A 16,467-nucleotide genomic window follows, 5' to 3' on the forward strand; every position below is an offset into this window, starting at 1 on the left:
ACCCAAGTACTCAAGTCCAATTAAAGATGCATGTCTGTCATGTCTCCGAATGCTGGCTCGCCATGCGTGAGAAAGTGTGAGAAAGCGTGTTTGTGTGTCAAGGAGAAAGAATTCAAGTTTCTGTTTATAATGTGTGTGTGTCTGTGTGTGTGCGCGCTGCTGATGTCTTTAACCCAGGTTAGATGTCATTTCCTCTCTTCGGCCGGCCAAGTGCGCACACGCACACAAAAAACACTTCACACACTCTCTCTGGTTCACATCCATCCTCTTGAGAACACACAGATGTACACGCACACACCATAATAGTTTGTTCATCTGCATAAACAGTTCTTCGCACACATTTTCTTTGACTCACCCTTGCTCAAACACCCACACACACACACACACAACTTTCTGAGGAGGGAGGTGCGCTGTAGGGAGAGAGAGGACAGCGGTGTTTTCACAAATTACATGCAGACTTCTTGCATCAAGTGTCAGCCCCCCCTGCTTCCTCCTCCTCCTCCTCCTCCTCCCTCTTCCTCAATTTGCTGAACTCTTAAGTCAAACACACCCTTTGCATGAGCCATGACGGAGCGTGCTGCCCACATGGGTTAGATACTCTCCAGAAACGCATGGTTTTTCAGTTGGAATATGTAACTGTTTGGACGTGTGGAATATGGCTCAGACGCCGGCGGTGAAACCTCCACTGCGGAGATCCTTCAGCGAGCATGTGAAAGATTCCACCAACAAGGCTTGGGATGTCTTCTGGAGGAGCGTGAGGGAGAGGCGGCTGTCGGGTGAGTTGGGATATGATGTGAATGTAGATTACGCAGCTGGTTGGCAGCTTGGGATGGGGAGTTCACGCAAGGTTGCTGCAGCATCTCGGTAGTAGAAAATGGTCGTTTACTGCATCCCAGCATGACTCAAGAAATTGAAATGAGGGATGGAGATGAGGTTAAAATCTTCTACTATGGTATATGTTATTTGATATTGCAATATCAGCATATATTGTGAAATAGTAAACTTTCTGGGAATGTCAGTCCTTGGCTGCACCAGCGTTTCTTGGTGTTTTTTTGCACAAACTTAAAAGATGTATTTCAGAGTCGTATACAGCTGATGTCTCCAATACTCTTTTTAATCAGGTCCTTAAAGCCACTGGAGAAACCCAAATCCACATTAGCCTTCTAACTATGTAATTTAAGGCCGCGAACCAATCATAGAAAAATGATACGAGTCACGTCACCTGTACCATGCAACAAAACCACTGCTTCCGCTCAATATGTCTCTTTCTGAGTCAACTCATCACTCCTCGATATCAAGCCTTTCATATTTTTGCTAGCTGACGTGTATATATACTGCCTAGCTATCTAGCTTTCTATTTTTTTGTGCCATCATGCTTGTTTGTGCTGTCATTTTTCCTATACGTTTGTTTTATTCCAAACAGGAGAAATTCAAATGCAGCTCTCATGCAGTGATGTCACTTCTGATTAGAAATGAAAGTGTCCAGACCCAGCAGGTATAGTTATACAAACTGATACTGGAGCTGAAGACTCACTCCAACATCTAATGTATTTACTGATTTTGGGAGCCAAGTTGATGCTAGAAGCTAAGATTAAAAAAAAACAACCAATTGTCCAATGGTCCAGTTGGTCCCGAACATCTCTCTCGAAAGTTAATTAATTAAAACAGCATTCGACTTTTGCGTTGATGTGCAAAAGGTCAAAACATCTTATGGAAGAGTTGGTGAAACCAGTGATGTTGATTGACATTGAGTTGCTGTCAGATGTTAAGAGTACAGTTGCAGTTGTTTGAGCCTTGGGCAATTGCAATGAAGGAATATGGCAACCAGTGTAAGAGTATGTGTTTTTAACCCTCTGAGACCCACATAGACCTCTTTTTTTGTCTTTTTTTTATGAGGTACAGGGGATGTTTACGGGGCGATAGCAGGTAAAAAGTAGATGTTACATAGAAGTGATGTACATCATCTGAAAGCTGGGAACCTGAAGATTAGTTTGAATGAATTAGTTTCATGAATCTGTAATTAACATGTTTTGGTTAGGCACCTTTTTAGAACATTATGATGGAATTTGGAGATTTCTGCAAAAAGTGCTAAATAAGAGCGTTATTTAGCTCCCTTCCCGAGAAGCTAGACATGGTTGGTACCACTGGTTGCCTTAGGCCTTGTAGTTTCATATGATGCCAGTATCTTACCTCTAGCCATAGAACATGACCCTCTACAGCCTCTAATGTTGGCCGGGAGTGCCGACGCTCCTGCAGGTGTCAGAAGGTTAATTGGACACCCTGAACTTCTATGACATGGAGACATGAGCTGCATCGGGCTTTGGCTACTTGTTGGGAGGATAAAATCTCTGTTGCTTTTCGTCTCCTCAGGGGGATTGTTGATATAAACAACCAGCCTTATCCTTTAACATCTCTCAAACCAATTAAGGGCTGGGCAATATATCAATATTATATCGACATCGGTATATGAGGCTAGATATCGTCTTCAGTTTTGGATATTGTAATATTGTGTTGTCTTTTCCCTGATTTTAAAGGCTGCATTACAATGAAGTGATGTCATTTTCTGAACTTACCAGACTGTTCTATCTGTTCTGTTATTTTCCTTTACCCACTTAGTGAGTGTATCCACATGATTGGTGATTATTTATCAAAACTCTCATTGTGTAAATATTTTTGTGAACGCACCAATAGTCAACCCTACAATATCGAAATCAATGTCTTTGGTAAAAACTATTGTTATATTAGATTTTTTTTCCCATATCGCCCAGCTCTAAACCAATTCCAAAAAGCTGTCACGATATCCCGGTCTGCTCCTGCTTGTTTCTGTCCATCATACAGTTGCAAGGCAGCTCCATTAACAAACCACCAGCATGTGATCTGTAGCTGTGACTGATTGTGGTTTCACGTCTCACTGAGGCCGAGTGTTTTCCAAGTGTTTTCCACTTACCGATACTCGGGGTGCTTAACGGAGTTCTCTGCTCCAAACATCCAGCGGTCTCAGCGTGTTCTCCACACCGAGAGCTATTAGCTCTCTCCCCATCTGACAGATCCTGAGAGGTCAGGAGGTCTCCGGTCTGACGCTCACCCTCCTCAGCGGGCGTCTGGCAGAGTTTCATCACTGTTAACACAAAGCAGGTTTCAATAGATCAGCCTGCCTGGGGCACTGAGCTGTGCTGTGTGGTGAGAAAATGGTGTGTGGTTAAAGTGAAGCTGCAGGGAATGGTTTTGTTTTATTTCCCTGGAGGTATTTTTGTGGCGTGTGTGTGTGTCTCTGTGTGTGTGTGTGTCTCTGTGTGTGTCTCTGTGTGTGTGAGATACTGGAAGGTTAATTCTCTGAACTGGCTGTGAAAATGCCACGGTGACCCAGAGGGCGACACTTGGCCGTCACCTGCTGCCGCCATGTGCAGAGCAAGTCTCAGGTGTAAACGTGAGGGACTGTATGAAGGTCTAACAATAGCAACCTGTAGAGGTGTCATTTACTTTTGTGTTTTGTTTTTCATTGGCATGCTAGCTATAGCCTGTTAGCGACATACACATATGCCGAAACTTCAAACCATTTAATACATTTATTTAGTTTGACAATTGTTGAGAGTTATTGAGTTTGAATATATTATAGATGAACTTGTGTTTCTATGTTGAGACATTCATTTCTACAAAAACATCCACACAAGTTTTTGCTGTGGTGAGCATTCCCAAATTCCCGCCGTTTTACATTCAAACATAAAGGTACAAATATGTTTGGTACAAATATGTACTTTACACCTCGGGAAGTCCACAATGTACAATGGAAGGTGCATAATTGTACCTTCAAGGTACATTCTTGTCCTACCAGACTCTCAGATTTTATTTGTACAGAAAGTCTGGCCTCTCTCCATTGACAAGTGTTAACAACTTCACTATCTTTGCAGCTCTTATAAAATAATCATTTTGTAGTTTAACCATTCATTGTTCAGCAGCTTACGTTACGTTCCCTCACTATTTGTCTTTTATTGGTATTTAACATTTTTTTTATCTATACTATGAAACATATCTGGAAATTCCAAAGCTATTTGACCGTCCAACAACAGTTCTGATGGAGTATACTGGTGCCTTATTTTTAACCCTAAACCCATGTCATGGCGAAATTAGCTAGCCTCGTGAGACCGTCCTGATCTCGCGAGCTCCAGTTTTCCACTCGCAGATCTGGTCTGGCATCTTGAGATAGAGAAAAGTTGGAGCCGTTGGTTTTGAGGCGGGTGCGTGCGTGCGTGCACGCTGATTCTCGGAGCTTAACTCTGCTCACCCTAACAATGTGAAGTTGTGTTTGTCACCGTGGACATCCCCCCCCCCACATCACAGTTTCCCATAAACACACACCCACACAGAGTATGGAATATGAAAGGTAAATGATCAGCAGGCTGCAGGACTGGTGATGCACGTCTCTAAGCTTTTAGTTACGAAGCTGCAAAATTCAAAACAGCTTCCTCCAGGGGTTTGAATGAACTTCGGTGATAAACTGAAAAAGTTGATGGTTCAATAATCCTTCTGCTGTATGTTAACGTCCAGACTCTCTGAGCGCCTCTTAAAACTTAAGGAATACCTCTGATTCTGTGACTACGTGTGTGTGTGTGTGTGTGTGTGTGTGTGTGTGTGTGTGTCGAATTCAGACAGCTGGTTCTGCTTTTCCTGTGAGAGCTGATACCTGGCTCCAGCTGTGTGTGTGTGTGTTTTAAGTCAACATACTCTATGACGTTAGAGCAGTCATGCTCACTGATTGGCTGAGCTGGATTATGTAACCCTGTGATTCATAATCCTGTTGCACACACACTATTTTACACGGCAGAGAGAAAAAAAAGCATAGAGAGAGGGAGTTTTTTTTTCGCAGCAATGGTTTTGCATTAACCATGCGTACTTTACATACATTTATCCAATTTTAAATACCACTGATGTCAACTAGTTTCCATGTGTTGTGAAAATGGTCTTATTGAATTAAAACATGCATAAAGAGAGAGAGGCACGGCATCAAACTTGCAAAACGTAATGTGCTCCTAATAATTGTTAGAAGCCGAAATCCTAATTGCGATTTTGGTTAATTGCGCAGCCCTAGCCTATACATTTGTTACATAACTTCTGCTTGTGGCATTAGTTAAGAATGTTACCTAAGGGTTGGATGTTAACTTACTTAGCCTACGTAACTTTCAAAAAGCCAACGTTGACTTTTGGTTTCACACGGGAGACGAAGATTGCAGACTTTTTCTCTTTACGTTACGTTGGTTGCTCTGAGTGTCTTATAATGCAGCTGATGGGTTTACAATGGAGTTAGTTGAAAGTACAGTATATATGTTGTCTGTGCATCATTTTTTTTGAACATGCAACTTTTTGTTTTTCTGGGTCAAAATAAAAAATAAAAAAAATCTTTTTCGACACTTTTGTTGCTTTCCTCAATGTTTTGTAAGCTTTTCCCGATGTTTTTGTCACTTTGTTTGACGTTTTTGTCACTTTTCCCGACGTTTCTGAAGCTTTTTCTGACATTTTTGTCACTTTTTTCGACATTCTTTTATCAATTGTTTTCTTCAAAAGCTATTTCATTGAATAAAACGCCCAAATTCAAAAAGAGGAGGCGTGTTCCGGCGGAAATGTTCCCTAGTGCTATTTTGCAGTTTCAGAAAACCGTTCCGCCATAGACCAGGAAAAACTTAGTCTAAAGTCAGTGGCGCGTTATTCAGATGCTATTTTAAGGGCGCATGCTTGGCCGAAATGTAGAGTGTGCACACCGCTCATTCACTTTGCTTCTCTCATCTCACGGACCCAGCAGTTCCCATTTTTGCAAACCATACATAAATACAAGGAAAAATATGATCTTGTTTTACACAACATTTCCATGAATCATGGATGTGTTGATACCATAAAAATTAGTTTTGCAGTGTAGAGTGGCAGTGAATGCACAAGAGAGAATGGCTCTGCTGGAATAAACCTAGTCTGCACTCCAATTTGTTGAAGTGGCTTACTTGTTTACTCTGATGGTAGAACGCTCTCATTTTCGTCTTTTTCATAACCGAACTGTGTGTGAACTGAACCAGCTCTGTGTCTCCTGAGGAGTGATGACCGTATTTAGCTGCAATGTGAACACGGCCCGTGAGAATCGCTGCTCTATTCCCTCATCTCTGTCTTTCGCTTTGGCCTTCACTTTTTCTTTTCAGCACTTGCAGTCTCTCCACAGGAGTATCCCCCTGTCCTAATATTTACTCCCCCGCTAAAAAGTTGTCATAATTCACAGCCCAAATATGGTCTTCCATTCAAAACCTCGCAGACGATGGCTCTATCCAGCACAGCCTTTGCCAGACGAACTATGTAAACTTTGGCGTAACTTTTTCCTTGCACCTGGACGGACTCATCACCAGTGTGACAGCGGTGACGGTCTCCAGAAACTTCAGGTGCCAGTTGGAATTAAAAATCCAGAGGCGGAGATGCGTAGTCGGGCTACTACTACTTGTGCAAATTTCCACACAGAACGTAATGGTAAAACACAAATAAATAATGTAGAGCTGCAAAGATTAATCGATAGGTTGCCAACTATTAAATTGATTGGGAACTATTATGATAAGTCAGTTATCGTTTTTGAGTCATGTTTTCTGAAAAAAAAAGGTTATCTGATTCCAATTTAATTTATAGTATCAAATCATAACAATAGTTATCTCAATACTCTTTACAAATACAGTAGGTCTAGACCACACTCTAAATTACAAAGACCCAACAATTCCCCCAAGAGCAAGCAATTAGTGCAACAATGGCGAGGAAAAACTTCCTTTTAGACAGAAACCTGATACAGATAGATAGAGAAATATGATGCATAATAATTATTGCAGTTGGTATGTAGCTTAATCTGACAAGCTACAGGCAAAAGCTAAAGTGCATTGTTCTTCTGGCAGTTATTACAGCTCTCATATTTTTATTTTTGACACGTTAATGTTACTTCCTGTCCAGAGCTCATTGGTTTTAGTACACTTTTGACTTAACACGTAAGACCAAAATAACATTATAAACGAGACCTGTGTTCAAACAGATTTTCAATGATTATGCACATTATAAAAATGAGCCTGTATTCTCGCTCTTGGGTTAAAACAGAAACATGAATAACAAAAAAACAACAGCAGTTTTCCAGTTAATTTTTAATTTGTATGGACATTGGAAAAACGAGAAAATGGAGCTCATAGTTTTGTTTTTCCATTTTTGGTTTGAAACCTAAACCGAAACATCAACCCATTTTTTCGTTTTTGGTTTAAAACGAAAAACGGATTATACTTTAGTACCCTGACCGACAGTGGCCCAAGACAACTCCCCTGAGGAACTCCACCGCTCCAACATCCGAGTAGCTACCATTTTAAAAAAGAAAAAACTAGTTGTTGCCTGTTTGTTAAATAACTCTTCATCCATAACATTGCTGACTGAGAGAAACCATAACATTCAAGTTTTTTTAATAGTAAATTATGATCAAGGATATCAATTGCTGCTGTAAAATCGAGCATAATAGCACCTACTAGTTTCTTTTGCTCAATTTCTCTCAGCCAGTCATCAGTCATATGAGTTGGCACGGTAGCTGTTGAGTGTCCCTTTTTTATAAGCATGTTGACAATCAGTTGTTAAGTAATTCAAAGAAAAACATTCTATAATCTGCTCACATACTATACTCTCCATAATTTTACTCAACAGAGGCAATACATTTATAGGACGACTATTTGACCCCGAGAATGGTAACCTTCCATTTTTAGGCAGTGGAATTATTTTAGCAATATTCCATTCCTGAGGACATAGACATTCACTTAAACTTTGGTTTATAATATGACAGATAACGGGGGAAATTAGGTCGGCAATCTGTGACAGGCTTTGGCACTTTTGCTCTTCTTCTAACAACTGCAACTGAATTGTGATCACTACAGCCAGTAGGTATACATAATGCCTTTTGAGCATAGCTCAACTGCATTAGTGAAAATATGATCAATACACGTGGAAGTAATTGTGCCGTCACTCTTAGTAAATATTGGTGTTGGTTTGTTAATTACCTGTGACAAACCACACAAATCTGTAACATTTTGAAGCCTTTTTTTCATTGAACAACCTAATGCATTTCAATCTATATTCAGATCTCCCATAAAATAGATTTCATAACTGCCATCACACCCATGTTCTAGCATTTCACATGTTTTATCTAGATATTCACTATTCACACTTGGTGGTCTATAACAACAGCCAATCAGCATGGGTTTCAAATGTGGCAGTTGTATCTGCAGACACAGTGCTTCCACCTCCGTTGGCATTAAATCATTTCTAATTTTAATTGGTATGTGATCCTGAATAAAAAATGCAACTCCTCCGCCAAATGCATTTCTATCCCTCCTTACAAGGCAGTATCCCTGTATATTCAAAGATGTGTTCTTGGGAGTATCCATAACTTTTGTCCTTAATTAAACGCAGTTCTTAACTTTAACTGTTTAAACTAAAATACACATATTCAGCATCATATTGCTTCATCCATATTCAACATCGTTTTGTGTGGTCTACCCCTAAAAATAAAAATCTGTGACAATTATTTATTATTTGCATGTAATCCTTTTCATCATGAACTTCTCCCATGTCCAAATATGGTCTTTTAATTGGCCTAGTCCTTCTCAGCATCTGATATTTTCAGTAAGTCTTTTCAGCAGGCCAAAAGAAAAAAGAAAATACAAAATGATTCACCTTTTCATTTTCTTCATTATTTTCCACCTTGGACTTCTCAGGATTTAATCACTTTATTAAAGTAAGTCTCTGCCGCTTCCCTGTCCTTTATGTATTTTGTCTCGCCCTTAAAAGTAATTATAAGAGTGGCTGGATGAATGATCCCATGTTCACGTTCATGTTCATGTTCCCAACTTCACGCAGTTTGGCTCTGGCATCCTGGAACTGCGATCTTTTCTTCGCCATCTCAGCAGTTAGATCTGGAAAGATCCTCGCCTTCATTCCTCTAAAGTTAATCACTCCCTCTTCTTTGGCGATTCTTTGGTCGCATATCTTTGCATTCTTACCATCATCGCCCTGGCTCCCTCTCTTGTCAGCGGCCCAACTCGGTGGGCAATTTCCACTTCAGACTCAGCTAGGAGTTTTTTCCCTTTTGAAAACCTCGGGCCAAAAAAAAGTTTGCCATCCCGATCCAGTCCAAACACCCTCAGATTAAACTTTCGGCTGTGTGTTTCCAGTCGTTAAGCTCTTTCTCTCAGCTCTTTATTCTATTTTAGGACAGATTCATTTGATTTCTCCAGTGATGTAATCCGATCCTCCATGCCTGAGAGAGATTGCTCAACTTCCACAAAGTTTCACGTTGCATTCTTTTAAGTCTTCTTTCATACCATCCAGTTGAGTCTGCAACTTTTTTATTGCAGCGTTAATCGCCTCTCTTATTATAAGACGCATTTGCGTGAACAGTTCACACTGCCTCTCGTCTGCTCCTTCAGCTCCAGCCATTGTTGCCGCAGGTGAATCAGCTGTTTGGACAGGTAAGTCTGTACTCTTTTTCCTTCCTCGTCTTCCTCCTTTTGATGCCATAAAACTACTTTATGACTTTCACTTTAATGGCCACCTTATTTCATAATATGCTATATTAAATCAACTGAATGTATTAAATTTCCCAAAAGTTTGGAGATCAGCGTTCCTCCTGCTTACCCCTTGCAGCCGGACATGACGTGACCTGGTGAGATCCAGTAGCAGGTTGAGCAGGGCATAGCAGGGCGTAGCAGGGCGTAATAGGGCATAGCAGGGCGTAGTAGGGCATAGCAGGGCTTTGAGCAGGACACCGGCGGCAGCTGCAACCATGATTTAGGTGCCACCCCAAGCCAAGGAAAACTGCGATGCAAGGAAACATAATTCCAGCTTCTTAAATGTGAATATGTTCTAGTTTCTTCTCTCCTCTGTGACAGTAAACTGAATATATTTGAGTTGTGTACAAAACAAGAGATTTGAGGACGTCATCTTGGGCTTTGGGAAACACTGATCAACATTATTCACCATTTTCTGACATTTTATTGACCAAACAACTAATCGATTAATCGAGAAAATAATCGACAGATTAATCGACAATGAAAATAATCATTAGTTGCAGTCCTAAAATAATGGTCTTGAATGAGCAAAATGCCTGTATTTCTGTTGAGCTGTTGGTTTTTGTCAGAGTGGGAGACGATGACAAAGGATTTAAAAGGACATTTTGATTAAATCCAAATTTATAGGAGGTTTAACAGACTTCTAGGGATATTTCTGAAGTCATCGTGTTTCTGAAGTCATCGTGTCCCCCCCCCCTCCAAATATTTAGAAGAGGAGGATTTGACCCCCTTAAAAAATATCAAAGAACCCACTCCCAAAAAGAGGTAAAAATAACCGTTCAGGGGGCTAAGAACATGTTTATATCCTTCTCACCTGTTAATGTTTCCCAACGGTTTCAGACACCCCTACAGTGGACCGTACCATCTTAACCTCACAACGCACGTCTCTTTTCTTTCTCCCGTGTGATGTTTTGAATATGCAGAACATTTTGAACAATACAGGAGAATAATTAAGAATAATAATAATTAAAGACGTTGCACCACATATTGATGCAGAGTTGTTTCATAAAAAAATCACCAGAATGCAGGAAATGAAGTGTTTGAGGCTCAATTATTATTTTTTTATTTGGTTATAATGTGTGCCCCCCCCAATGTTGAAACAAAACTTACGCCCTTTTTTCATTTACTTTTAAAGTTGTTTTTTTGGCTTTGAAAAGACATGTTTTTGATCCATTTGCCACCACTGGGTTTATGATGCTTGAGAAAAATAAAATAAGAGTGAATCCTACAATCGGAGGGAGACCTAGAAGCTAGCACTGTTTATTTACACATGCAGACAACTAATTATGCAATATTTTTTTTACAGTCAAACAGCCTTAAATAATAAAGTGGTTCTTGAGGATAAAGATGATTAAAAGTGAAAATGAGAAGACGCCGAGGCTCTGAGCCAAATGAAGTCTGGTGTTTATTCTGCAGTGATCAGCGATGGGCCAAACTAAACAGCCCAGTGGGGAAATGGGGGTGGGAACCTGGGCAACACACACAGAGTTCCTCTTCATGTCCCTGCAGCTTTGTCAGAAAGAGGATAACACACTCATCAGCTTTCAAACAAATACACACACACACACACACACACACACACACACACACGATTTTGATTGTGGTCTTGCAACTTGTGTGGTAAATGATTCTGTTTTGGGGCAGAGGGAGCAGAATGAATCGAGAGGAGGAATGTGTGTGTGTGTGTGTGTGTGTGTGTGTGTGTGTGTGTGTGTGTGTGTGTGTGTGTGTGTGTGTGTGTGTGTGTGTGTGTGTGTGTGTATATGACACAGCCACAGAGTTTAAACCAGGGTTTTCAAGCTCAACTTCACTAAGGGCCACACTGGAAAATGAGAATCCCATCAAGTGCTTTTATTTAATCAAAAAGTCTAATATTTTTGACTGATTTACTGCATGTCTCATATAGTCTTCTCACTTACAGTTTGGTCGACATAAAGCCCAAAAAGAGTCAGCTATCATAGAAAAAAGCGACAAAAACATTGATAAAAGCAACAAAACTGTCAGAAAAAGTGACCTGAAAAAGTAAATGGCCCGAAATGTATTGCAAGCCTAAATTGATAATGCGGGCCGGATCAAAATCTGCAAGGGGTTCTTACCAGTGTATCTCCGTGTGTACTTCGTCCACAACAATCCCACCAATCGGCCCCAAAACGTCCCAGTAAAGGCAGACATCAACCAGACGGCCGACCGTTGGCAGAAAAGCCAGATGGACTGATCAGTGTTCCCAAGTTGGTCAAAAAAGTGCCTCTGAACACACCGAAGTGATGAGACGTAATACGTCTCCATAACAGCAGGCGGCGCTAATCTGTACTGTCGCCCAAAAAATGAAAACTGGCAGCTGATTGGACGAACGCGTCACGTGGGTCTGGCTGCTGCTTCCGATTACGATCTCATATTGTACTAAAATAGTTCACCGAAACGTGTTTCTGAAAACATTTTAAGAGAGAAATAGGCCGTGCAGTTGCTGAATCTGTCTTCATTTCAGATCGACAAAGGTCAGTTTAAAAGATTTTCGTCAGATTTTGAGAGACTCTAGTCACGCTCATCCCGCTTGCTATTTCCGGGTGAGTCCCGACTGCCTTGTCTCCGACTGAGCATGTCAGGTCGGCCAAAATGAAGGCCGACAGCTCCTCCAACTGACGACGGCACGGAACACACCGAACAGACTCGAGTCACCGACCTCGCCAGACTGTCCAACGGACGATTATCGGCCCGGTGTGTAACTGCTTTTAGAGAGGAAATGCCCTAAACATATTCTTTGTAAATCTTTACAGTCATTCACCCAAAGAACCAAGCAGGCCTGCCTTGCTAGCTCGGGAGGTTCTGGTTGTTGTTCCCCCAAAGCAAAACGTAGTTTAAGAATGGCAACACAAAGAGAGCGTAAAGTGAGGGGCAAAGCCACGCACCGGCTTTTTGCCTACGTTCACATACCCATCTCCTCCTTTCTTCTCCACACTTCTTTCTCATTCCCTCTCTCCGCTGTGCTCTCTGTTCACCCACTCTGTCCTTCTCTTCTTTCCTCTCTGTTTGCTGTCACCCTGAGTGTACTCACATGACAGGCTCAGGGGAGTGCTGTGTGTGTGTGTGTGTGTGTGTGTGTGTGTGTGTGTGTGTGTGTGTGAGGGCTTTTTACTATTCTACAGTGCAGTTAAAAAACCTTTCCAGATGTGAAGTGAAAAAAAAAATCCTAGCTGAAGAAAAGGAAAGAAATTCCAGCTGGAATAAAAGCGAGGAAAAAAAAAAAGGTTTCAGGTTTCTCGACTCCCAACATCATAAGAGATTATTTGAAAATTGTCCATTTTACTGATAGGTTCCCCTTCTGCACATAATTCAGAATTCATGAATATTTTTACCATACGGGGGCCCTCCAAATCATTTTTTATCAAAAATTGTTTGATTTCTGAAGATGCAATCTGTGAGTGGGAGAAAACGAGAATAACAAGGAAGCATGTCTTCCTGTCCCGAATGACAATGACTGAGTTTCTGCTCGAAGTTGAAAAGAAAATGTGTCTCTAATGTTGCAGCAGGTGAGACAGAAAGTCGCTCGGTTTTGTTGAGCCATTCAAGAGCCTGTTAACCCCGGCAAATTGCGGAGAGCTTTGCGGTTGTTCAACCTTCACGTACGTCCGGGGAATGTCTGATAAGCAGGTGGAGGAAAGTGAACATGCAGTTGGCAGTTTACGTTGGGATTTCTGGTCCACACAAAAAACGGAAAAAGATCAGTCATTTTCCCATCAATTCATCCACCCATTTCCCACCACGTATCCGTGTTTAGGAGGGTAATCAGGTTAGCACAGACATCCACAACAGCCGAGTCTTTGCAGGCCATCCGGTAATCTGCCTAGTTTTCTGAATGGAAGCCCATTTCCCAACGTCAACAAGGGGAAAGTTTTATCACTCGTGCTGCCTGGATTGTAAAGCCCTTTGTCAGCATGACAGCATCACTTCTCTGAGCCACCCAGATAGGATGTGGCACCACACAACCTCCTCTCTAAAAGTCTTAAAGTATCTGATATTTACTGTACTTAAGTATCAAAAGTATTTTTCTGGTATTAAATGTACTTAAGTATTAGAATTAAAAGTAAAAAAACAAAACTTTGATTCTGAACTTTATGGCCAAAGGTGTGTAACGTTATCTTCATCACCACTGTCGTCGGGGTGGTCATCGTCTGTTACCATGGCGGCAGAGCCTGCAGCAGGTGCTTCCATGACACTGTCATCAGTCATTATGCTTCCTCCTCTTCTTCTTTAGTTTTGGCCTATGTTTTTATGCTGCTTGTCAACAAACGGGCATCACGTCACCAACTAGAATGGAGCATGCATTATCTTGGCAATTTAGGAGCAATGATTCGCCAAACCTGCTTTTTTCCAGTGTAACAAATTTTATTATTATTTTATTTTATTTTGTAGAAACGAGTTGCTAAGATCATGGAATGCTTGTATCGTGTGGATGCGACGACAGTTTTGTTTTCATTACTTAGAATTCCTCATGGGGGGAGACAGAAACTACGCACTATAGCTTTAAGTGTGACTCAAGTCCGAGTCTCAAACTCGAGTCCCAATCTCTGACTCGCGGCTGACTTCCTAACAAGCTTCCTTGAGCTTAATTCAGGAGGTGTTACACTGTGTTTTAGAACTTGCCAGGGTCACATCTACTGAACACTGCATATCCTGTTTTGCAGACCATGTGAACCCTGGACTTAACAGCAGTTGTTAAACTCAGCGAGCCCAGTGTTTGGTTTAATGGTTTGGTGGCCACCTTCATCAAAACACATCACTGGCTGCCAGACTCTTAATGGAAAAGGCTGAGTATAAAGCCTGCTGCCTAATGAGCTGTTTGCTTTGTTTACGGCTCTGACCGGGCAGCGCAGCGTTGAAGAAAACATTTATAGACTCTTCTTGCCTGATAGAACGTAACAGCAATGCAGTCACTATGACGTTTATTCTTTATTGGGCCAACATAGATCGCCTTCCTTTACTTTAAGTGTCTTTTATCTGCCACCAAGCTATCTTAAGGTTGAACCTGTGTGATTTTTGTAAAGTGGTGCCAATATTCAGGATTCAAGCTGCCAGTACAAATTATATTGTGACCATTTTCCTGCCAAAGCTGGTGTGTTCGGCTCCAACTGCACTCAACCTTTTTTAAGTTATTTTTTTTTTTTGAGGCAGTTTCTGTCTTTAAAAAAAAATAACAAATCAGTTCAGTGATCTAATCACAATAACACTCCAGTAGAGAGAGTCTCCTTAAAGGAGAAGGCCACCTTTTGTTGCATACATAAGCACAAAAACCCAATTAAACTCAAAGAGCCTCACTCTCACGGGCCGGCTACATTGCACACGTAATGTACGCAGAGTGGATGTTCCAACACTACACTTCCTCTATAATCAATGAAACTGGTGACACCAGACACGAGAGCAGCGCACAAGTGTAAAAATAGGATAAGGATACATTCCTGTGCACATCCGCTCCGCGAACAGTCCGCATACCGTTCAATGTAGCCAAAGCGTTACTCTCCTTTGATTTCTAGAAACTGCATTACTGCATTCCAGCTGGGGGTTAGGGCCAACTTACCTCTTGTGTATATGTGAATAATATCAACATGTAAAAATCACAACAAAATTCTGAGTTAAAACAAAAGGGAAGAATGATACTGTAGTTACATTCTAACAGAACTCTGACGCTAGTACATCTGTTATCAAACCTGTGTATCTCTCATGAAAGGGTAAGAAAGAAAGTTTATTCAATACATACAATCTTACAGTGCAATGTAGTTCAATTCAATCTCTGCATTTAACCCTTCCTAAGCATGATATTAGGAGCAGTGGGAAGCCACATAGCCTTGGGCCCCTGTTGATCACTTTAAAAAGTGGTCAAAGCTCGGCCAGCCCCAGCCGCGAAGTTAGTCTCTCAGTGGTGTTGAGTAACGTTACAACAAACCCCTTTCCCCCCTGGTGCTGAAAACATCCCAAAAAGTGACACTGACGTGAAATATATTGTGATATTGTGGATTTAGCTGCTGGCTAATATTAGCATAACTGGTCAACTAGTTAGCTAGCTAGTTAGCTACCAATAAAAATCGAATCAAGAAAACGTAATTGTGTGGGGGAAACTGCAGCTATTTTATCAGAATGACATGAAGAAACGTTACTAAACATTACTAAACGGATAAAACTGTATTGGAGAAACCCATCCTTTGAACAGATATATTAAAGTTTAGTAAAGTTTGTCCACACAATAGTTTGTGAGAACCGGCCGGTCGGTGGGATTGAGGAGGTTAAAAAGCAACTGCCTGTGTCCCCACAATGAAAAGCACCTGGCGTACTAAAGCAGCAGAGGGACAGGGCTTTGAAACGGAAGCAGAGTGAAAAGAGAAAAAATATGCTGTCGGGAGAAGCCAGAGTCCATATTCCACCATATTTATTGTGTTGGTTTTGATGTCTTGGAGGAGAGGAGAGGAGGAGGCCACCTGAGAGCCACAGAAAGACCCAAAATGGCTGCTTTTCTCATCACCTCGCTGTAGTTCTTCAGAGAGAGAAAGGTTTGGCAGTAAACAGCAGAGGAAATCTGAAACAATTCTGCACTTTTGGAGCAGCAGGGTGTCCTGTGGCTTACATTTGGCTTACAGTTACATTGTGTTTCATGTCAGGCAAAAACAACAACACCATTTGAGTCCCCATAGGAAGTAACACAATGAAGTACAAATGTGGAAAACTCAACGGAAAGACCTTTCTTTTTATTTCATCCCCTTTTCCCTGCTCTCGCTTTCTCTCTGTTTATCAGACCACAAACGAGACTTTAGCTCTGGGTTGTTTGCTTTTCTTTAAACCAATCCCAAGCGCCTTAGGCGGCGCTAAGCTC

The 16,467-nt window shown here is 41.3% G+C and overlaps 1 protein-coding gene across 2 annotated transcripts in view; it reads left to right on the top strand.

Moving 5' to 3' along the window:
• The first annotated feature begins 558 nt into the window (after positions 1 to 558).
• Positions 559 to 16,467, top strand: part of LOC144527397 (rho GTPase-activating protein 7) — a 135,706-nt gene continuing 119,797 nt past the window's right edge. For both annotated transcript variants that reach the window (XM_078265366.1, XM_078265367.1), the window contains exon 1: positions 559 to 776. In XM_078265366.1, coding sequence (XP_078121492.1) covers positions 656 to 776 — 121 coding nt within the window. In that variant the 5' untranslated portion in view covers positions 559 to 655. The remainder of the gene's footprint in view (positions 777 to 16,467) is intronic.

The sequence above is a fragment of the Sander vitreus genome, chromosome 13, assembly GCF_031162955.1.
Source record: "Sander vitreus isolate 19-12246 chromosome 13, sanVit1, whole genome shotgun sequence".
In the NCBI taxonomy this organism is placed as follows: Eukaryota; Metazoa; Chordata; class Actinopteri; order Perciformes; family Percidae; genus Sander; species Sander vitreus.